We start from the raw sequence: 24,514 nt of genomic DNA on the forward strand, positions 1-24,514 counted from the left end.
TCTTGTTATAAGCACAAATGTTACAAAATTTTGTTTGATTTCTCTGAAAATAAGACTTAATTTCTCATGTCACTTTGCTTCTCAAGTAAATGTATCTTGTTTTAAGAATGATTAGATATCAGAACAAAAACAGGACAAAAATAATCTAAGTATTTTCTTTTTTTTTTTTTTTTTTGCAGTGAGGGAATAGCGTGTTTACCATTTCACAAAAACCCTTGCAGTCTATCTGTATAGAGGATCTATATGACATCCTTACATAAAAATATATATATGTATATATTTATCACCAGGAGGTAAAGCAGGCTGTATTTTGAGACAGCAAAAATATTTAAAATACTTTTATTCTTAGCTTTTTTCGAGTTTGCATTTTGGTCGAATAAAAATAATGTTCAAGTGTGCATGTGGTGCTCAATCACTTCTTTTCCAATGATGTTATTGTGAAAATAGTAACTTGAAGGATTGATTCTTGGCTTTAGAATATAGATACTACAGTATATCGCAATAAAATGTCAAGCACTTCTTGTTCTTGATGATTCTTCTAGAGAAAGACCCTTAATTCAAGATTCCTACAGTGGGAATGATCGCCACTCATTTTGATGCCGTGTTCTTCTGCACCAGGTGTTTGTGGAGCTAAATGAGCTGATCATGGATAAGAACCAGGAGATGCAGTGGAGAGAGACGGCTCGCTGGATCAAGTTTGAGGAGGATGTTGAGGAGGAGACGGACCGATGGGGTAAACCACACGTCGCCTCACTGTCCTTCCGCAGTCTGCTGGAGCTGAGAAAGACTATCTCTCATGGTGAGAACCTGCTTAGTCCTCCATTTACATCTGTTATGTTGTGAAGAGGCAATGTCAGGTTTGAACACTTGAATACGAAATGAATGTGTTGTTCTTCATCTCCATTATCTATACATTATTCCTTTAACACCTTGGATTGTGCTACATAATTGTGCCCCATTAACTACAATAGTTAGCAGTATCTTTTCAACACATCTTGTTGTCCGATCATTATGCATGAAATAGCATGTAAATGGTACAAAAGTGTAAATGGGGTCATCGCTCTCGTCAGGGGCGGTGCTGTTGGACTTGGATCAGAAGACTCTACCTGGCATCTCCCATCAGGTGGTAGAACAGATGATCATCTCAGATCAGATCAAAGCCGAGGACAGAGCCAATGTCCTCCGTGCTCTCCTGCTCAAACACAGGTAACGCTGATCTTTTGCGCAATGCATTTAATATGCTTACAGAAAAGGCAAGAAGGAAAAGTTAAAGGAATATTCCGGGTTCAATACAAGTTAAGCTCGGTCGACAGCATTTGTGGCATGATGCTGACCACCACAAAAATGTATTTCAACTCGAATTCTTTTCTTTAAAAAAAAGCAAAAATTGAGGTTACTGTGAGGCACTTACAATGGAAATGAATGGGGCCCATTTTTGGAGGTTTTAAAGGCAGAAATGTGAAGCTTATCATTTAAAAGAAGCACTTACATTGATTCTTCTGTTAAAACGTATGTTTTTTTTTTTAGATGTAAAGTTGTTTAAATCTTCATTTTTACAGTCATTTTAGGGTTTGTTGTCATTACATCATCATGTCATCAAAATTGGCTATAACTTTACACAGAAAAGGTTAGTAACTGATGGTGTCAAACTGAAATTGTGTTTACACGCATATTGTTTACATCTTGTGGTTATACTTTTAGTATAGCGAATATTTTAACGTTTACAGATCGGCCCCCATTCACTTCTATTGTAAGTGCCTCACTTGAAATAGAAGTGACTCGTCTCTGCTAAATAGTCTCTGGCCTCACAGACTATTTTGCAGAGATGAGTCACTTCTACTTAAATGAATGGGAGAAATTGGAACGCCCAACCAAGAAGCTCTAGCACCTAACAGTCAATAAATGTAGAAAGGAAGTCCCGCCTTGCTGGTAAAAGAGCCAGTCACCTTTCAGATAGACATCACCTGTCAATCAACTCGCTAATTGCATGCGCAGTTCGTGTTTTATAGTAATATGAGGTCAACATTTGTTTGAGTGAAACGCGATTGATTCATGTGTTAATACACACTGCAATAAAAAATCTGTAAACGCGTTTAGGCAGAGTGATTATAAGACTAGTCTTCCACTGGCCACGATATGATACACAGGGTGAAATATTTGCTCAATTCAATAACTTATGCAGCCGAACTGCTCCGTGTTACAGCTCCCTGTAACTGGGAGAATGGGATGAGAAAAGACTCTGGATCTGTGGCTCCGAGCAACGTTCTACATCGATTGTGTACACAGAGAAAATGTCTTAGTTTCTAAAAAGATTCTACATTTTTGTTTTATAATAAACAAGTAGTTTGATCCATGAAACAAACCGTTTTTATGACATTTTGGAAGCATAACTATTCTATTCAAGTTGTATCAACATGCGCATTTGAAGTTGTGGCGTCTGTACGCACCGTGGATCAGCTCAAAACAAGCGTGCACTGAGATGACTTAAGTGAAAAAGATTCATTTATTCATCAGACTTATTCCATGAACATGTTAGACTAGCATTCCCCACTGAATTTATCCTGACTTTTGAAAAACATCTTAAGTTGACTCTGGCATTGTCGATGGGCACCACATATGATGACATATGATGCAGGTTCAAGTGTTGGACTTTGCTGCTTTAGGTAAGACAGTGGTTATCCTTCATTATTCATATTAGCTGCCATGTTGATGGGAAAACAAATCATGCATCTTCATGTAATTGATTCTTTATTATAAATATGACGTGAAGACCTACTTTCTAAATATCTGTTTGTTTACTATTTTGTTTTGACACGAGCGTTGTACAGTAGCTAACATGACCTATAATGTCTCTTGTATGCAATGCATGGCTTATTTATATGGAATGCGTAGCATAGCAGAAGAGAAAGTGGCTGTGAGAAAAAAGTAACGCAAAAGTAAAGTAACGCTTTACTTTCCATAAAAAAACCTTTTAATTTATTAAGTTACTTTTTTAAGGAGTAACGCAATATTCTAACGAGTTACTTTTAAAAGTAACGTTACCCAACACTGGCTGTGGGACAGTGAGTCATAATTTTTGTTAGAAATAATTTTCACACAAAAAATGTTTTAATTGTTATTGTTTATTTCCTCCTTTGTTTAGATTATCATAGTTTTAAACATGCAATAATTTGTATTTTTGCAATGGATTTTCATTGTTTAATATTGAAAGTGCGGGTCTGGGACAGTAAAATCTATACCTAAAAGGCATTTGAAAAGTAGCAAAAATAAATTATGAAGGCCTGGTTAAAAGTTTTGGAGTCAGTTTTAATGTGAATATCATATAATTAGACAGTTGAAATCTGTTAGTTTGAATAAAAAATCAACCCCTGGGACATAAAATTGCCCAAAGTTGAAGAAACGCCTAACATATATAGTGAGAGAGATTTTTCGCCCTAAAAGATATTTTCTCCTGATATTTATAATCCGTTACTACCCTTTTGTCCCTCTGTAATACCATTCGCCATAATGCCACCCATCCTATAGATCCACATTCGAACCTTTCCAGTCTCTTTTAGAGTCTCTTACCCACTGGTTCCCCTGCTCTCCCTCCCTCAGTCACCCGAGCGATGAGAAAGAGCACAGCTCCTTCCCCAGGAACATCTCAACTACAAGTCTGGGCTCTCTGATCCCCCATCACCAGAACAGCAGTAACCACCTGTCCGTCCCCGAACCCTCCGTCACAGAGCCACTCATGGGCTCCTCAAGGGCCAGTCAAGACAGCACACTTCACATTGACATAGAGAAGAATGAGGTAATTATGTGGAAAGATCTCAATTAAGTTATTTGTCATCCTCACATAATATATTTTTATTTTGGCTCTTACAGTGTGTGAATGTGTTTCTTGTTCCATCAATCAAAATGGATTTTTCTGTTCCTTATAAAACATAAAATGGTCTTCATGATTTTTGGTGGTGATTTCAAAGGCAAGCATAACTATTACTTTTGCTCATACTTAGGTTTAGGGATTTGAACAAAGACTCGTCCAGCACCATTTGTGCTACGGATGTCAATGATATCTCTAATCAAATAAATGTCTGAAAATAAGGAGGTACCAGAGTCATATCTAATGACAGTAAAATCATAGAGACTTGGGGGTGGGCTCTTTCAGGCCAGTAAGCAACCATCCAGAACACCCTAGCAACTGCATGGCAATGCCCTGGAAGCCACCAACAACACCCTAGCATTTTTGCCTGGGCAAGCACCACACATTTTTTTCTGAAAAAATAAAAAATAGAATTTCTTGTTTTGTTATTTTACAGAAAGAATCGGCTCCAGCTATGGGCATGCACAAATCCAAATCCAAGCATGAACTTAAGCTTCTGGAGAAAATTCCGGAAAATGCTGAGGCTACTGTCGTACTTGTTGGTAAGTTATTATAGTATAACTTGGAAGCGTTCTATAGGAATTCAGAGAGACCTATTTTCTTCATGTAACCTACATACAATGATTCATCAATGTAAGCAATTGTAATTTACTTCATCAACACCAACAAAACAAGAGGAAATTAAGTTCATTGCTCTTTTGTCAGGCAGCGTTGACTTCCTGGAGCAGCCCACCATGGCGTTTGTTCGGCTTCAGGAGGCTGTGGAGCTGGACTCAGTGTTGGAGGTCCCAGTTCCTGTGCGGTTTCTCTTTGTGCTGCTCGGACCTCCCAGCACCAATATGGACTACCACCAGATCGGACGCTCCATTTCTACACTTATGTCCGACAAGGTGAGAAACAGTGTTGGAGAAGCTACTCTGAAACTGTAGCTTCCCAAGCTACAAGCTACTTACGGTATAACAAAGTACAGATAGCTCAAGGAATATTCCGGGTTCAATACAGGTTAAGCTCAATCGATAGCATTTGTGACATAATGTTGATTACCACAAAAATGAAGTTTGACTCGTCCCTCCTTTAAAAAAATAAATCAAAGTTACAGTGATGCACTTGCAATGGAATTTAATGGGACCAATTTTTTGAGAATTTAAAGGCAAAAATGTGAAGGTTATAATTTTATAAAAGCACTTGCATTCATTCTTCTGTTAAAACTTGTGTATTATTTGAGCTGTAAAGTTGTTTAAATAGTCGTTTTTACAGGCGTTTCATGGTTTACTGTGTTATGTTATCATGGCATTACATTTACATTTATGCATTTGGCAGACGCTTTTATCCAAAGCGACTGACTTATTAAGCGACTTAATAAGTGCACTTATTACAGGGACAGTCCCCCCGGAGCAACCTGGAGTTAAGTGTCTTACTCAAGGACACAATGGTGGCGGTTGTGGGGATCGAACCAGATTACCAGTTATGTGCTTTAGCCCACTACGCCACCACCACTCTTAAATGGTTCATTAGTGAATTTATCACACTAAAATCACGTTTACATGCATATTGTTACATGCATATTGTTGAAAGCGTGAGTATTTTAATGTTTACGGATTGGCCCCCGTTCACTTCTATTGTAAGTGCTTCGCTGTTAGTTTTGCTTTTCTTAAAGAAAAGGAGGGACGAGCCTAAATTCATTTTTGTGATAGTCAACATTATGCCTCAAATACTGTCGATTGAGCTTAACTTGTATTGAACCCGGAATAAGAACACTTTTAAAAAGTAGTTAGCTACACTACAAGTTACTAACAAAAAGTAGCTCAATTGAAGCTATTCAAAGAAGAAATGATCATATTATATTATTTATTATTATTTATTTAAATAAATAATATCACCTGATAGCTATATATTTAAATATTAAACAATTAGGGTGACAACATTCAATTGAACATCTAAATATATACTAAATATAAACTAATAAGTATTTTCCGAATATACTGTTGTAATAAACAGCAGAGATTAACTAAGTATTGCGCTTCAAAAAAGAAGAAAGTGACTTCTGGCACAGCCCCTTTAAGGCAGTGCAGGGGCTCAAGTGAACAAGTGAATCATTAATGTGAACTAGTCCAAACGAACTGACACACTTAAATGAATTGGAGTTCCCAACACTAAATACTGTATAAGTGATTTTTTATTGTAACCACTTCATTTAAATAAACTGTTCGAAAGAACTGATTCAACTTCAATAATTTGGATTTCCCAGCGCTACATTTTAGAGAGTTTAGGTGAGCATGTTTGATTACTCTCTCTGCTGTGACAATTGTATTATTTTGTGATGCTCTTTAAACGTAGCTTGTTACTGGAAAAGCTACACTATTGTAACGAAAGTCTACTTCCACACTACTGAAAACTGTAGTTAAGTTAGTAGTCGCTACTTTATTTAGCTACTCCCCAACACTGGAGAGAAAGCAGATTCTCGTCCTCACATTGGCTGGCGTATTTAACGCTTCAAGTCAAAATGTTTTAAAAGGCTTGTCTAAGTCCAATACAATGGCAAATTCTGCAACATCTGGTATGTAACTAACTAAATGTAACTAAATAGTCCAATGTAACTAAATATGAAAAAGAGAAAAAACATTGCACCAGAATTATCGACAACAATGACACATTTTATTTATGCAGAAAATTTGGACTGTGAACAGGTCTTAAGTCGAAGAGAAGTTATAAAAATATGTTGACTTGTTGTTATTAATTCCAGGCAAATTTACTAGCTGTAAGAGAGTTAAATTGATCCATTCTCTCTCTCCAGCAATTTCACGAAGCTGCGTACCTGGCAGATGACCGGCAGGACCTGCTCAACGCCATCAACGGCTTCCTGGACTGCAGTATCGTGCTCCCTCCGTCAGAACTGGGCGGTGAAGACCTCCTGCACTCTGTTGCTCACTTTCAAAGAGAGATGCTCCGCAAGAGAGAAGAGCAAGAGGTAGTCCAGCTCTCCAAAGAGCCCAAGAGCCTTGAGGAGAAAGGTTTGCCATCATCTCTGTAACTTCTGTCAGGGCTGACTTTTAGTTCAAATTCAGTTTTTCTTTCTTTGCCTTTCTTTGCTTTTGTAGTTTATTTTTCTTGAATTGTATCTAGACTTTTATTTTATTTTACATGATTTTATTCTGTATTTTGTCTTATTTCCAACAGTCATGGTTATTTCAGCAGTAACCAGTTCTATTTAATTAATTAGATTTAATAATTAGATTTTATTTGTTTTATTTTTATTTGTTTATTTTGTATTTTATTTTATATTTTGCTTTTCTTTTTTTGCTTTGTTTTTTCTTTTACGTTTACTCTAGTATCCTATGTTTTTATTTTATTAAATGTTTTTTTTTTTTTTAATTAAATTTAATATTTTATTCTTTGTATAATTTTGGTTTTTGTCCTTTGTTTTTGTTTTATTTGGTTTTTTATTTGGTATTTCACCAGTAGTCAATTTTCATTATTTTATTTCATATTTCATTTCATTACATAATTATTAATATAGAATTATATATATATATATTTATTTATATGACGAGTCGATATATATGTATATACTGTATGTGTGTATATATATATATAGATAGATAGATAGATGGATAGATGGATGGATGGATGGATAGATATACATATATATATATATATATATATGTGTGTGTGTGTGTGTGTGTGTGTGTGTATAATATATATATTCACACACATTCAACTATATTTGAACAGCAAATTCTTTCTGATTATATGAAATAATTATATTCATTTCATATTTTTAGTTTTGTGTTTTTTGTTTGTTTGTTTTTTGCAGCCTTTATGGTTATTTCACTAATAGCCTGTTTTAGTAATATTATCCCGTCTTCTCTCCTCGTGTGTATACCAGAGGCATTGTTGGCACCCTTTAAACCAGAAGACGACCCTTTACGACGTACAGGTCGTCTGTTTGGTGGATTAATCCTTGACGCCCGACGACGCTACCCAAAGTATATCAGTGACTTTAAGGATGCGTTGAACGCCCAGTGCATGGCTGCCGTCATCTTTATCTATTTTGCCGCTCTTTCCCCTGCCATCACGTTTGGAGGGCTTCTGGGTAAGTATGGATATGATCTGTAGGTCTTACAATTTTTTATTTTTTTTTAATGCATGGGATCAGTAATAGCTGGATGTTATTCAAAACATGAAATGATTTGAGGCATTATTTGAAGTGATTGTTAAAGCTGATGTGTGTAATCTTCTCAATGTTAAATTACTTTCTCCCATCCCAGGTTATAATGCGAAGACAACGATAACTAAGCCATTTGTAGGTTGACTTTTGTTTGTTTTTGCCTGAAATATGATGGAAGTGTAAGAGAAACCTGTGCAATTTACAATTTAGTTTGCCACAGAATTGTAAGGGTTATCGCGATAAACGCAATTAACGACTCTGATCCTGATAAGTATTTTAGATTAGATGACCTTTAATCCCTAGACAGTATTTGTGTCCTTTGTATGACCTCACTGTTAAAGAATTCATGAAGAACTCTGTCTTATGTATACAGGTGAGAAGACTGAAGGGCTCATTGGTGTTTCAGAGCTGATAGTGGCCACATGTATTCAGGGTATGATGTTCTGTCTTCTCGGGGCTCAGCCACTTCTAGTGGTGGGCTTCTCTGGACCAATCCTGGTGTTTGAAGAAGCGTTCTTCTCTGTGAGTTCATACTGTTGTTCCTTGGATCACTTAGACCAATTTGTCAAATTCATTGAAAACAATTTGCTGCCCTCTAAGGGTTGAAAGTTGTGGGGTTTGCTGATGCGATTTTGCCAGGTTGGATGTGATCCTGGATTAACATCTTTAGATGGAAATTCTGTCATAATTTACTCACCCTCATTTCGTTCCAAACCTGTAAGACTTTCTGTCTTATGCGGAACACAAAGGGAAATGTTTTAATAATATGTCAGTCTTTGAATCAGCTGACTATCTGCTAATTAGTTTTCGATCTTTTAAGTTTTCCTTTCAAATTTAATGTTCGTTCTCTTCTGCAGTTCTGTAAGAGCAATAATATGGAGTACCTGACAGGTCGGGTGTGGATTGGATTTTGGCTCATCATCATCGTGGTGGTGATGGTGGCTTTTGAGGGCAGCTTCCTTGTCCGGTTTGTCTCCCGTTTCACCCAGGAGATCTTCTCTTTCCTCATCTCACTCATATTCATCTACGAGACCTTCTCAAAACTGGTCAAGGTAGTCTTGATTAAAGTTCACACCTCACTCAGGACAGTCTGCGTACATAATAATCTACTACAAAGTATGTCTTCATATATAATTAGTTAATGCCAAAACATACTCTAAGCAAATACATGAACGTGGGTGCTTCTAGCAATGCAAGCTCAATTTCATACGTTGTTGCGTTGTGTTATGAGATGCGGTCTGACGCATTTTGGAACGCATTCTCAACATTGCCAGAAGGGCCACTGTAGCAGAGATTAGTGTGAACTGTCCGCTTCTACGTTGAGTTTTCTCTTTAACTCTTCCTTGGACTTATGGGTCAATTTGACCCTTTTGAATTTTTTTACACTGATTTACATCGACTTAAGTTTTCAGCCTGATACTTCATGACATCCTCCACAGAGGTGATCTGAACCTGGCAATGTCATTTTTTTTATTTCATGTATTTTTACACAAAGCTACAAAAAACAAATCCCTACATTGTCCTTAAGGGTCAAATTGACCCCTTTTTATGTTCAATTTCAAAAGCTTATACACTGCCTGGCCAAAAAGATAAGTCGCAGTTTGGATTTAAATAATGGTTATGATCTGGGGTTGCTTCAGTTGGTCAGGTCTAGGCTCAGCAATGTTATGCAGCAATAAAATTAAGTCAGCTGAGTACATGAATGTACTGAATGACCAGGTTATGGAGACCACACCGTAAAGTCTTCTCCAGCGCATCCCATAGACTGTCAGTGGGGTTAAGGTCAGGACTCTGTGGTGGCCAATTCATGTGTGTAAATGATTCCTCATGCTCCCTGAACCACTCTTTCACAGTTTGAGCCTGATGAATCTTGGCATTGTTGTCCTTGAATATGCCCGTGCCATCAGGAAAGAAAAAAATCCATTGATGGGATAACCTGGTCATTCAGTACATTCGGGTAGTCATGTGACTTCATTTTATTGCCGCATAACATTGCTGAGCCTAGACCTGACCAACTGAAGCAACCCCAGATCATAACCATTATTTAAATCCAACCGGCAAGTTTGTTTTTGGCCAGACAGTGTAATAAATGCTCTGTTTGCTCGATCTCCCTAATGTTAGTCTTAGATCATTCCACTAGATGGCAGCAAACACTAGAAAAATTTTGTTTTCTCTGTCACTTTCTATCACAACATACAGATCTGAAAAGCAGGGGGTATGTTATTTACACTGGTGGCCAGAAGTTTGGAATAATGTACAGATTTTGCTCTTATGGAAAGAAATTGGTACTTTTATTCACCAAAGTGGCATTCAACTGATCACAATGTATAGTCAGGACATTAATAACATGAAAAATTACTATTACAATTTGAAAAAAATGTAACTACTTCAAAGAGTTCTCATCAAAAAATCCTCCACGTGTAGCAATGGCAGCTTTGCAGATCCTTGGCATTCTAGCTGTCAGATTGTCCAGATACTCAGGTGACATTTCACCCCACACTTCCTGTAGCACTTGCCATAGATGTGGCTGTCTTGTCGGGCACTTCTCACGCACCTTACAGTCTAGCTGATCCCACAAAAGCTCAATGGGGTTAAGATCCATAACACTCTTTTCCAATTATCTGTTGTCCAATGTCTGTGTTTCTTTTCCCACTCTAACCTTTTATTTTTGTTTTTCTGTTTCTGTTTCAAAAGTGGCTTTTTCTTTGCAATTCTTCCCATAAGACCTGCACCCCTGAGTCTCCTCTTTACTGTTGTACATGAAACTGGTGTTGAGCGGGTAGAATTCAATGAAGCTGTCAGCTGAGGACATGTGAGGTGTCTATTTCTCAAACTAGAGACTCTGATGTACTTATCCTCTTGTTTAGTTGTACATCTTGCCTTCCACATCTCTTTCTGTCCTTGTTAGAGCCAGTTGACCTTTGTCTTTGAAGACTGTAGTGTACACCTTTGTATGAAATCTTTAAGCATTGTATAGCCTTCATTCATCAAAACAATGATTGACTGATGAGTTTCTAGGGAAAGCGGTTTAATTTTTGCCTTTCATGTGTGTTTATTGTGATAGAAGGCGATAGAGAATTTTTTTTTTCCTAGTGTTAGCTGGCACCTAAACTAATGATTTAAGATCAAAAGTAGAGAGATGGAGCAAACATAGACTTTATTACAAGCTTATGAATTTGAACATAAAAAAGGGTCAGTTTGACTCTTAAGGACATCGTTAAGACCACAGAAGGGTTAAAGCAGGGGTGTCCAAACTTTTTCGGTCGGGGGCCAAATGCAGAAAATAAGGTGCCGCGGGCCGCATTGCTGTAATAATAAAAGAAATGGCTAGAAGCTACTAGGTTGCCACTATGCATAATCTTTATATTGTATGCTTAATATTACGCATGTTTTCATCATAATGTCTGCTCTATGTTATGCTTGTGTAGGCCCTACATTTAAATAAACGATAGGCTATTTCACTCACAAAGAACACATATAATGGAACAGTGATGCGTCTTATACAAAATATTATACTAATTTATTCACATTTTTATCTTTTTGATGTCAGTTCAGTGGCACTGCAAAGCACACACAGAGCTGCTATAAGTGTTGGGTGTGACCCATCACAATAATCAGAATCAGATTACATTTGATCACTATATGAAGTGATACAAGGAATTACTCTTTATTTTTCAAGGAATTACTCTTTATAGCTATACAATTATAACTTCTGTTCTGCTGTTGTTTGCTTTACAAATATGATTTTAATTTGATCAAAATTATGGCGCTTCATTTTATTTTGTAGACGTGCATGTGCAAGATGAGCGCACGCATCAGGCACAAATGCGCAAGTGTTTTAAGCGCTGTCTACTACAGTATGTCCTCACTCAAATGGCGCTGGGAAGCCAGTGAATAATTTTTCTAGTTTCAACGAAATATCAGAATGAACCAGTTAATTACAGTATACTTCCCAGTGCTACAGAGGACGTTCTGGAAGAGTATGATCAGTTCGCGCGTCTTTTTGCACGCTCAGTAAACTCTACAGCTGCTCGCACAACAGCAGCTCTACTCAGATGTATGATGTGAGGTACCAGGACATTTTTACAAGAACAAGTACATGAGTAAAGTATCTAACCTGATGTCAATCCTTTAATAAATGCATAATTCTTTCAGCGGGGAGCTTCATCCTTGAAAATAAGTAGTATTCCAAACTCCTGTTGAACTCTGCCAGTGGATGAAGCTGGTGACGACACCGAACGCACTAGTGGAGATGATGCGCTGTGAATAGCAGCTGCACGTGATAGCGATATCCAGTGCCCAGAATATGAATTTCATATAATTTCTTCATAGCGGGCCTAATTCTGTTCTATTTCTAAAGCCTGGTGCACACTGTACGATTTTGGCCACGATTCTGCCGTCTGAGACAAATTTTGGGAATCCTAAAGGATTTCTGTCGTTGTAGGGCAAAATCGTAAATCTTACAATGCTCAGTGTGACATGTTCACCGACGGCTGATTAATAGCCTTTGCGATGATCTTTAACCTCAGACGAAGTTCTGGCAGTGTCGCAGCATTGCAGCTGTCCGCTCCTCTTTCGCACCCCAATTCACCTGGGAAGAAACCTGCTCCGCGTCTGCACCATTTGTGCCCAGTTATCACTCTACTCAAGCTCTTTCAATGTTTTTTCTTCTTTTCATTTTATATAAAAAGTTTTAATAAATAAATAAGCAGAAAATACTTGGAGAAAAGTGTAATACTTCAGCAATATGAAAGCATTATTCCCTGAATTATATAAATACAGAGCTTACAAAATGAAAATAAATAAATGATTGCATTTTCTTTACATGTTTTTACTATTTTACTTTTAATATATTTACTTTAAACATCTGTAAACTTATTTAGTTAAGATTCACACCACTCAAATTTTATTAAAGTTTGAACAATTTATATTGGTAAGTATTTATGGGACTTTTTAATCCAAATCAGCAGATACAGTTGGATACAATTATAGAAATCTGTCATGTTTGTGCATTATCCATAGGGAATTTGCAAGCGTGAAATATTATTAGCCTTTATGAATTTTCTAAATTTTGCATGGCCGAGAGGTTACTAATCTAAAAGAGGAAAAAGACGTACTATAACCCACCTTTTTTGTTTTCCCCTATGTGAACGGAGAAGTTTGTAATTTTTCAGGCCACAAGTCTTTTTATTTCCGCAATGAATATTTGCTTGTGGTATCTAATTATTACTATAGGCTACCTCCCGCACTCGCATTTATTCTTAACATCTGTAATTTTCTGTATTTGTGATCAGGATGTTTTATTATAGGCCTATTTTACAAAATCCATCTTTCTTTTTATATGTTAGCCTATGTTCGTGATGGAGTGGTATTGGAGCAACGGAAATGCTGATGTCCTGACTTTCAGTAAAAAAACATGCTCTTCCGGGGCAGGCAAATCTCACCGTTCCACTTCTGTTTCGCAGCGCTCCCGTAACGTGAGTCACGTTCACCGATCGGGACGATTGGGACCACAGTCGGCTACGATGTGTATCGTACAGTCTGACATAATGTCGCACAGTGTGCCATGGGGATATCAATGCATTCATATCGTACAGTCTGACAAGCAACAATCTTAAAGTAGAGTGTATAGCGGGCTTAAAGTCTCTCGCGGGCCGCACTGGAGCAGTCAGAGGGCCGCAGATGGCCCGTGGGCCGGACTTTGGACACCCCTGGGTATAGTTCACCCAAAAATGAAAATTCTCTTATCATTTACTCACCCTCATGCCATCCCAGATGTGTATGACTTTCTTTTTTCAGCAGAACACAAACAAAGATTTTTAGGAAAATATCTCAGCTCTGTAGGTCAACACAATGCAAGTAAATGGTGATCAGACCTTTTGTAGCTCCAAAAATCACAAAGGAAACATAAAAGTAATCCATAAGACTCTAGTGTTTAAATCCATATCTTCAGAAGCGATATAATAGGTGTGGGTGAGAAACAGAACAATATTTAAGTCTTTTTTTACTCTAAATCTCCATTTTAGCTTTCACTTTCAGATGTGAAAGTGAAACTAAACAGGCACCTCATGTGACTTTCAAATGTAAAAGTGAGAGTGAAAGTGAAGACTTCACTTGCATTGTATGGACCTACAGAGCTTAAATATTCTTCTAAAAATCTTTATTTGTGTTCTGCAGCAGAAAGAAAGTCATACACATCTGGGATGGCATGAGGGTGAGTAAATGATGAGAATATTTTTATTTTTGGGTTAACTATCCCTTTAAAGCTGACTGCTGTCATGGTGAAGCAACAGTTTGAAGAGAATGTTAAAGGTAACTCTAATGCACCATAAAGTACTGAGGTTTGTTACCACCACAGTAACGCAAGAACCCATATTAAGCATGTTTAACCAGACCACACGTTGGCAATGCTTTGGCCAAGCGCTCGCATCTGCGTACGCGTACTTGCATAAAGTGTGTTTCTGGCCTAAGACCTCTTGATGTCTACTTGCCACACAGATATTCCAGGAGCATCCTCTGAGACGCTGCTCTGCTGTTTTGGTTGATCTGAATGGCTCAATGTACAACTCAAGCGTGGAGAGAGTTACCTCAAGTTTATTATTGGTGAACAGCAGTTCACCTGAGGCAGTGAATGTGGTTGGAGAGCCCAATACTGCTCTTCTGTCATTGGTGCTCATGTCTGGAACGTTCTTCATCGCCTTCTACCTACGCAAGTTCAAAAACAGTGCCTTCTTCCCTGGCAGGGTAAGAAGTTATGTGATCAATCTGATCAAGTGACCCAATGTGGTGTGATTAAAATGATTGTACTTTTCCTCTTCTGTTGAAAATAAGCAACATGTTGTCTTTTTTTTTTTTATGTCTTTTTTATCGCAGCTAAGAAGAGTTATTGGTGATTTTGGAGTTCCCATCGCTATATTTATGATGGTTCTAGTAGACTACAGCATCCAAGACACGTACACACAGGTGAGAATGGATAGTTGTCAGGTAGCAGATGATTTGATCAACTTATTATTAAAGCTTGTTAAGGCAAAAATCACTAAAGCAATAGGATTAGGGATATGAGCAAACCCTTAAGGAGGTTTTGCATAGCTCAGATAGTGTGGCTTGTTTAGAAGGGGTTTGCTATTAATTTTCTAAGTGGTCAGATTTTCATTTTTCACCTGGCAGAAGACAAAACGGGTGAAGACTTGCGTTGCAGGAGGGACCCAAGCAACATAGCAGTGACTTGGTGGTAGTGTCAGAAATGAACTTTTACATAAAGGTGCAATATATCTAACCATTTAAAACAAACTGTGTCTCATCCATTTATGTCAAATACATCAATTTAATTAATTATTTAATACAAATTCTCAACATTGAGAATTTATGACCTCTTACCCTAATGAAATCATACTTTATTTCATGCCATAATAGGTATAACCAGGACTAAAATAGAATATTAAGACCTAAAGCAGAAATTACAAAAAAAACGAGAAATCATCTCAAGGGCATTTTTTTGGGTGCATTGTTGCCCTGAGCCCCCCTTAATTTGTGACCCTGCTTGGTGGTGGGTGCTTTTGAATTGGAGCAGTAAGTAACCATCATAGCAACCACCCATGACACATTACCATTGCAAAATTGGCAAGCAACACTCATGTTACCATTCATAAAAATCTAGTTCTAGTATTCTAATCTAGTTCTTTTTGCATTTTCCACCCTGCAGAAGCTTAGTGTCCCCCGAGGATTTTCCGTGACTAGTCCTGATAAGCGAGGGTGGATAGTCAATCCTCTGGGCACAGATGGTCAGTTCCCCATTTGGATGATGTTTGCCAGCATTCTTCCTGCTTTGCTTGTCTTTATCCTCATCTTTATGGAGACACAAATCACCACGTGAGTTCTTGCTTTGTTTTATCATACTCACATATGTGGGATACATTGTTTAAAGAGTAATTCACCCAAAAATGAAAATTCTTTCATCATATACTCACCCTCATGCCATTTCAAACCATTTGACTTTCTTCCATGGTGCACAAAAGGAGACATTTAAATGAAAAATGCTTCATAAAAGTAGCATAAATACAGTCCATATGACACTATATTCCAAGTTGTTCACTGAAAATCTTTCCTTAGTGTTGCGCAAGTTTGAAAATATGCATGCACAAATGAGATGAAAACTCAAGCAGAAGGGAAGATTATCAATGAATGATGACTTAAATCTCAGTCTGTTCCTAACACAAAGCTATTGTATGGTTTCCGTAGAACTAGAATTCAGTCAAATGGACTACTTTTGTGGTGTTTTTTTTGGAACTTGAGTACAGCCCCTGGACACAATATGGTTTCATTGTATGGAAAAGAATCCCGAAGATTCTTCATAATATTGAATTTTGTGTTCTACGGACAAGAGAAAGTCATACGGGTGTGGAATGACATGAGGGTGGATAAGTGATGTCAGTATTAAAGCACGATGCTCTCTCTTCTTATAGGCTGATAGTCAGTAAGAAAGAGCGTATGCTGGTAAAGGGCTCCGGGTTTCATCTGGACTTGTTGCTCATCGTAACTCTGGGTGGCACCAGCGCTCTGTTTGGCTTGCCATGGATGGCTGCAGCCACCGTACGCTCGGTAACCCATGCCAATGCCCTTACTGTGATGAGCAAAGCTGTCGCCCCTGGAGACAAACCTCGTATCCAGGAGGTCAAGGAGCAGAGGGTGACCGGGTTACTGGTGGCAGCACTTGTAGGTGGGTTTCAACAATTGTGTATTCATACATAAGATCTGATATGACGATTATGCTGATAAGATCAATAAATCTCATAAAAGATACTTAATATGTAAAATATTGGTCTGCCAGGTAGTGCACGTGTTGAGACATGGATAGGCAACCCGAATTTGCATATCTGCATAGACTGCAGTTGTTTAAAATCATGACAAAAATGGCTCAGAAAGAGAATTTAGTTTTGAAAAATGCTCTGGCATCATTTGTTTGCCACTTGTTTTTGTTGTTTTGTTATCAAATGCATTGAAATTAGTACATTTTTACTGAAAGTGTGTGTGCACTGTATGTAACCCAACATATGTGTTAATGTATAAAATCAATAAATTATAAGAAGACTACATCTATTACTGTTTTACAAAAGTGTGAAGTAACAATTTCTCTGGCTATAGGTCTCTCAATAGTAATTGGAGATCTGCTGCGTCAAATCCCCATCGCTGTGCTCTTTGGCATCTTCCTGTACATGGGTGTGATGTCACTGAATGGGATCCAGATGACAGAACGCATTCTGCTACTCCTGATGCCCCCTAAATACCACCCCGACCACACCTACGTGCGCAAGGTCAGGACCCCTTTAAAAGATAAGCCTCTGTGTATTATTATTGGCTTATTAAGAAACGTGTTTTTGAGTTCCCACACAAAAAAAGTACTGTGGTGGTACCATGGTTTAGTGATGGAATCAGATAGTAATTAGAGATGCACCGATATATCGGCCAAACATCGGTATTGGCAAATTAAAGCAATTATTTGCACTATTGAACATCAGGCGAATGTTTTAAAACAGCTGATGAACAGCCGATTATTCTCTGTCAAAAGGGGCGAAAAAACCTGTGCTGTTTGTGAAAGAAGATTTCTCTTGTGTGGATTTACTTTGAACTAGGTGACAGTGGCAGCAGAGTTGCAGTTTGTAAGCTTTGCACTGCTAGAATTTCACGTGGTGGAACCACCGTTAAAACTTTTAATACTACTAATTTGATTACTCACCTTAAAGCTCGACACAGCAAGGATTGAGTTTGTTAAATCTAAAGTGGAGACTGCTTCAGCTAAAAAGGGACAAGCTTCATCATTCAGAATTCAGTTAAGGTGAGGTAAGCACATTCTTACCAATTTAAAGTGAGCCTGACTGGATGCTATTCAGAATTCAGTTAATGTGTGTTCAGAATGTTACTGTGAATTAATAGTGTGCTTTTTGTTTCAGTGTTTTGTTTTTAATTGAGACCAGTTACTCTGAAATGGAACAGAATCACCAAATTATCGGTATCGGCAGATGTTCTAAATAATCGGATATTGGTTTCGGCACATATATTTTTTATAGGTGCATCCTAAAAAGTAATACAATTTATCTTTGACATCCACTATGGTACTGAATTCATATTCATATACAAGGGTATTTACATCCTTCTGTACATGTATAAAAAACACATAGTGTTACCATGGTACCATACCCATAAACCACAGTAATATCATGGTACTTTTCAGTACTTTTTTGTAAGTGTTATCAAATCTGAATCAATAGCTCTTTTGCCTGGTATGTTATACTTAATGGTCCTTTAAACTTTTTTTTTTTCACCCAATTTGGAATGCCCAATTCCCAGTACGCTCAATTCCCAAGAGGTCCTCGTGGTCGCGTAGTGATTCGCCTCAATACGGGTGGCGGAGAATGAATCCCAGTTGCCTCCGCGTCAGAGACCATCAACCTGAGCATCTTATCACGTGGCTTGTTGAGCGCGTTGCCACGGATACATAGCGTGTGTGGAGGCTTCACGCCATCCACCGCGGCATCCGAGCTCAACTCACCACGCGCCCCACCGAGAACGAACCACATTATAGCAACCACGAGGAGGTTACCCCACGTGACTCTACCCTCCCTAGCAACCGGGCCAATTTGGTTGCTTAGGAGACCTGGTTGAAGTCACTCAGCACGCTCTGGGATTCGAACTAGCGAACTCCAGGGGTGGTAACCAGCGTCTTTTACCACTGAGCTACCCAGGCCCACTTTAAACTTTATTTTTTTTTTTTTGTACATATTTTTATTTTATAATTTTTTTTTAAATATGTACCTACCTCAAAAAAAAAAAGAAAAATAAATTTGTGGGTGTCAATTAACAACACTGAATGCAATATTGTAATCCAGTGTAAGTACTGACTAATTTGTGCTCCTCAGGTGCGGACGCTGCGGATGCATCTGTTCACAGCTGTACAGGTTGTGTGTCTCGCTGTCCTCTGGGTGGTCATGTCCACCGTGGCTTCGCTGGCCTTCCCATTCGTTCTCATCATGACTGTCCCTGTCAAGATGTTTCTCTTGCCACGAATCTTCAGCGCCCGTGAAATGCAATGTGTAAGTATGCAAGGCTGAAACATACTCGTGAGTGCAGACACTTCTAGGGACACAAGCTTTATTTAATGCGATGTTGCGTTCCAAAATGTGTCAAACTGCAATTTATAACACAAGGCTAGTATGCATTCTCAAAGTTGCCACAAGGGGCACTTGGTGTTAACTGTTTGCTTCTACTGTGAGTTTTCTCTTTTAAACCAACTACTGTCATGCCGGAACAACAATTTTAAGAGAATATTGCTAAGCAAGTGAGTTAAAGTCAATTTATTTATAGCAACTTACATGAATAATAACACATCCAGTTTGATGGCACAGAATTTTGAAAGAAACTCTATCGCCCCCTTTAGTACTGAGGTGTGTTACGCCACAGTAATGAAAAAACACACGATACAACCGGACACCACATTGGCACTGCGTTGGCAATGCGTTGGTCAAACGCTCCCATCTGCGTACATGTCCTTGCATAAAGTATGTTACAAATAAGGATAATGGGTAACACTTTACAATAAGGTTGTATTCGTTAATACTAGTCAACTACATTAGTTAAAGGGATAGTTCACCCAAAAATTAAAATTTACTAATCATTTACTTTCATTTACAAACAAAGATTTTTGAAGAATATCTCAGCTCTGTAGGTCCATAAAATGCAAGTTAATGGTGGCCAGATGTTTGAAGCTCCAAAAAGGACATAAAGGCAGCATAAAATAATCCATACGACTCTATTGGTTAAATCCATGTCTTCAGAAGCGATTTTATAGGTGTGAGTGAGAAACAGACAAATATTTAAGTCCTTTTTTCTGTAAACTCTCCTCCCTGCCCAGTTGGCGATATGCATTATATATATATATATATATATATATATATATATATATATATATATATATATATATATATATACAATTGCAATCAAAATTATTCAACCCCCCCAAGACAGTAAGGATTTACAAAGGTAAGCTTTTCTGATGACCTAGAAGTTTTTAAAATTACATCTATATTGTGACTCCAGTCAGGTCTCCTAAGCAACCAAACTGGCCCGGTTGCTAGGGAGGGTAGAGTCACATGGGGTAGCCTCCTCGTGGTCGCTATAATGTGTGGTTCTCGCTCTTGGTGGGGCACGTGGTGAGGTGTGCGTGGATGCCGCGGAGAATCGCGTGAAGCCTCCACACACGCTATGTCTCCGCGGTAACGTGCTCAACAAGCCACGTGATAAGATGCACAGACGGTCTCAGACGCAGAGCCAACTGAGATTTGTCCTCTGCCACCCGGATTGAGGCGAGTCACTACACCACCATGAGGATTTGGAGCGCATTGGGAATCGGGCATTCCAAAATGGGGAGAAAATCCAAAAAAAATCAGTTGAGTGACATATTTAAAGTCATAGTGTGAATATATAACCTAATATTTCTAAATAGCAGGATTTCTTAAAAATACAGCCATGTCATAATTATTCAACCCTTATTGCATGTAGCTGTTTCTTAAATATGTAAGGCTACACAAGTAATTGTTTTAAAATTTAAGTTTAGTGTCGTAAACAAAAATGTATTCCTATGCAAAAAATGCAATTAAAAGTAAGCTGTCTCAAAAGCTAATAGAGGAGATTATTTCATTACACAAGAAAGGACATGGCTAAAAGTACATTTCTAAGGCACTTACATTTCCAATGGACAAAGTTGGCAGCACCATTCATTTTTATAATATGGTACAACAGCAACCTTCTTGGGTGTGGAAGAAAGCAAAAGGGATAGGTTGTGAAATGTCCTTAAATGGCCCATTCAGTCCATCATTCAAATCCCATTGCAAACCTTTGTTGGGATTTCAAGGAAGCAGTGGCAGCACAGAAACCAAAGAATGTCAATGAGCTGGAAGCTTTTGCTCATGAGAAATGTGTAAAAATTCTAATAGAGAGGTGTCCGAAGCCTGAGAACACTCACCTGAAACTGTTTTGCTGTTATTAAAAGTAAAGGATGCTCCACAAATGATTGACTTTGGGGGTTGAATAGTTTTGACATGACATTTGTGGAGAGAATTAGTTATTGTTTATTTTAGAATTTGGGTAAACTGAACTCTTTGTTCTCAAAATCACTGAAATGTGTATTAAAAACTTACTTTGACTGTTTACTGAGGTTTTAGTTGATGTGTTTTAATTCACATCTCCAGAATGTATTGCTGGTCAGGGGGGTTGAATAATTTTGATTGCAACTATACATATACATATATATATATATATACAGTTGCAATCAAAATTATTTTGGTTATTAAGGTTTGTAAACACTCTCATCTTGCCCTTGCAAATCTTTATACAGATTTTCACCTCTTGCAGAAATCAGTACATTTTTAATAATAAAAATAGAGATAACATGAGTATTAAAATAAAATGCAAGACATTGAAGTCAACATTCTTTGCAACTTATTCCATATTGTGACATATTTCATAGTGAAACAGGATATTCAATGAGGGTAAAAAATGGATGTGGCTTGATTTTATCATCAGGAATGTGGTTGTAGGTAGGGGTTGAAAAATAAGAGCGCTTGGTGACGTCACCCGAAAAGGGAAGTCGCTTTAGTGGCAGAGCAAGCTATCACTTGTTTTTTTCTACGGAATAATGTGCACTGATGAATCACTCACTGTATTATGAAAGTAAATATGGTCTATTGTGATTTCATGGTCACTGTTTGTTTGGCTTTTCTCTCTCTTACCTCTTTCTCTAAGCAACCTTGAGCTTTGGGAAAGGTGCAATATTAATAAAACTACTTCTTCTTCTCAGTTGGATGCAGATGATGCGGAACCCACATTCGATGAGAAGGAGGGACAGGACGAGTACACAGAGATGCACATGCCAGTTTGAGCCACTCCCACCTGTCTGTTAGTCACACCGATAGCCAATAGTTGCCTTTTAAGTTTCTAAAAAAATCAAACGAAAATTGGCAGAAACAAAGTTTCTTGACTGAAGAGATGTGAATGTTGCTTTGTTGCAATTTTTGAACAAACCTGATCTCCATCCAGCAACTACAAAGACCAATTTTATTTTTTTTGAGGGTTTGTGCTGCTACAATACCGTTTAGCCTTATTCAAGTGTATTTTTTTCTTATGGGAAAAAAGAATGCATCCTTATAGAGTTAACTGGACGTTCTCAACAACATTCTGGGTACATGCAATATTATACTTTAGTGTTTAGTGAAAATTTATGACTTAGAAAGATTGCCAAAGTCCATTTCATCTTATATATACGTGTGTGTGTAGTCAGTTCTGCAGTTTTATGTTTGTTTTCTGGCTTTACTTTGTTGTTTTGTTCTAAATTCTTTTTATGACCCAGCATATATTGTTAATTCGCACAATCAACAGTATTTTTTTTATTTTTTTCCTAATGTTGCCATGTAGTTAATACGTTTTGTTCAGCTTTGCATGTGAACAGATATGGTTTTTGATACTAGTGCGCAATATCCTGGCCTTTTTAATGCATGAAATTGCTCTTCCAAAAACTTTACATGAAGTGGAAATATACAGTAACTCTAAATGCTAAACTGTCATTATAAGATGTGCAGTTGCTGTACATATTTCGTGCAGTTTTACACTTGACTGTTACATAAGTCCGCATCTCATTCTCAGTCAATTTTGGACTTTATTTGAGAGTATGTATTGAGAGGCAGGTGGTATTAGGAGAAATTGTCACTAGTTTTAGCTTGGATGGATTGACTGGTGGCCTAGTTTGAAGTCTGAAAATCCATATGAAGATAGAAAATCAAGAAATACTCCTATATGTTATTAAAGGAATAGACCACCCCAAAATAAAAGCTTCCAACCACCATGACTTACATTTTTACCATGGAACACAAAAGCAGATGTTTGACAGAATGGCAGCCTCGGTCACCATTTATCATTCAATTTCATTTGAATGAAATTGAACGGTTACTGAGACATTCTGCCAAACATCTCCCTTTCTGTAGTAAATGACAGAATTTTCATTTTTGGGTGAACTATCCCTTTAAGTTCGGAAATGCGGATTATTAACTTATGTTTGGGAAACAGATTTTCTCATTTAGTTTACTTTACATGTTGAAATAGTAAATTGGTACTTTCGACCACAATTTTAATGTCTTTTTTGGGCTATTCTTGGACCATGGTCTATCTGAATTAGATGCAAATGTTTTTAAATGGAAATCTAAGTTAAAATTAACACTAAAGCAGAAGGCCTGCTTTTTAAATTATAAATACCGGTTTCCAATAAATATAAAGTGCAGATTTTGATTTAGAAAATTATTTGTTTGATTAACACATAAGTGAAAAACTTTTAAAATTCACTACTTTCTCTTTGCTTTTGTAGTACAGACAGTACAGATGGAGTTGATGTGCACTAATTAGTACCGATTACTACACATAGATACACTTTCACTTGAAAAAAAATTTGTGCACAAACCATGGTTAAGGAATTTGTGAAGCATGGCATGTGTTATGTTTGTTATTCTATTGGTAGTACACATTTGTTTGAAAAGGTTCCTCATTGTGCTCTTACGTTTTTATTTTAAACCTTCTAGTTATCGCTAGTGATTCCGAATTTTATCACATCGCTGTGCTTTAAACTACAAGAAATGCTTTTGCTTATTCGAGCGCTTTAATGTACTGTACATTCCAAATTGTTTTTCCAGAACGGGATGTGCGAGACGCTTCAGAATTGTTAGGGTCTTTTAGTAACAGGACGTTATGATGCATATTTCCTTCAATTTGTATCACATTAGCTTATGTATGCGGTTACTAATGAGTGATACTCAAATTAAAACTGTGTAGACATTTTATTTGACTAGGAAAGGGCTAGATGTTATATGTCAATATTTGAACATACAAATGGGTGATTAGAGAATATTTTTATCAAGTTGTGCTAACTATCAAAGCTTTGTCATCTTTTAGTACATCAGGAGGTCTGTGTTTCAATCACAGCGTATTGTACTTTGTCACTGTTGTTTATTTTTCACATTTCCTCTGCCTGAGTTCATCGACTAGTTCCATATTTGGGTGCTGCTGTGTGTTGACAAGTTTTGACCTGGAGAACAGGAGTTCAGTCTGATCGTAGAACAGCACTTTTGACGTTGTGTGTGAATGCGTGGTGGAATATTTGTTCAGTTCTGTGCCGTTACTGGAACTGTTCCCTGTGGATATTTAGCAGCACTTGTTTGTTGATGGTATTTATGAAAGCTTAATGGGGGTCTAAGACTGTTTATGAAGGTTACATTTTGAACATTGTGGTGATGGATGATATTGATCACAAAAGTATAACTTACAATAGCAGATACGTGGCAAAGGGAACTGAGGGGTCATTTACAATCCTTGTTAGATGAACATTTTTTTATGCATTTGGTTTTATTTTTGTATTGAATATTTGATTTTTAAAATTTCCTGTGTAC

General features: G+C 37.5%; 1 protein-coding gene across 3 annotated transcripts in view; it reads left to right on the top strand.

The window, feature by feature from the left end:
- The window catches only part of LOC127434635 (anion exchange protein 2-like), an 81,779-nt gene extending 57,837 nt beyond the window's left edge, over positions 1 to 23,942 (top strand). For all 3 annotated transcript variants that reach the window (XM_051687512.1, XM_051687511.1, XM_051687513.1), the window contains 16 exons: positions 619 to 799; positions 1,071 to 1,206; positions 3,598 to 3,793; positions 4,302 to 4,407; positions 4,571 to 4,755; positions 6,660 to 6,876; positions 7,752 to 7,958; positions 8,407 to 8,555; positions 8,891 to 9,085; positions 14,532 to 14,777; positions 14,907 to 14,996; positions 15,736 to 15,902; positions 16,496 to 16,749; positions 17,175 to 17,344; positions 18,947 to 19,120; positions 21,883 to 23,942. In XM_051687512.1, the coding sequence (XP_051543472.1) occupies positions 619 to 799; positions 1,071 to 1,206; positions 3,598 to 3,793; positions 4,302 to 4,407; positions 4,571 to 4,755; positions 6,660 to 6,876; positions 7,752 to 7,958; positions 8,407 to 8,555; positions 8,891 to 9,085; positions 14,532 to 14,777; positions 14,907 to 14,996; positions 15,736 to 15,902; positions 16,496 to 16,749; positions 17,175 to 17,344; positions 18,947 to 19,120; positions 21,883 to 21,963 (2,754 nt within the window). In that variant the 3' untranslated portion in view covers positions 21,964 to 23,942. The remainder of the gene's footprint in view (positions 1 to 618; positions 800 to 1,070; positions 1,207 to 3,597; positions 3,794 to 4,301; positions 4,408 to 4,570; positions 4,756 to 6,659; positions 6,877 to 7,751; positions 7,959 to 8,406; positions 8,556 to 8,890; positions 9,086 to 14,531; positions 14,778 to 14,906; positions 14,997 to 15,735; positions 15,903 to 16,495; positions 16,750 to 17,174; positions 17,345 to 18,946; positions 19,121 to 21,882) is intronic.
- Positions 23,943 to 24,514: the final 572 nt, after the last annotated feature.

This window comes from Myxocyprinus asiaticus, chromosome 44 (assembly GCF_019703515.2).
Source record: "Myxocyprinus asiaticus isolate MX2 ecotype Aquarium Trade chromosome 44, UBuf_Myxa_2, whole genome shotgun sequence".
NCBI classification, from domain to species: domain Eukaryota; kingdom Metazoa; phylum Chordata; class Actinopteri; order Cypriniformes; family Catostomidae; genus Myxocyprinus; species Myxocyprinus asiaticus.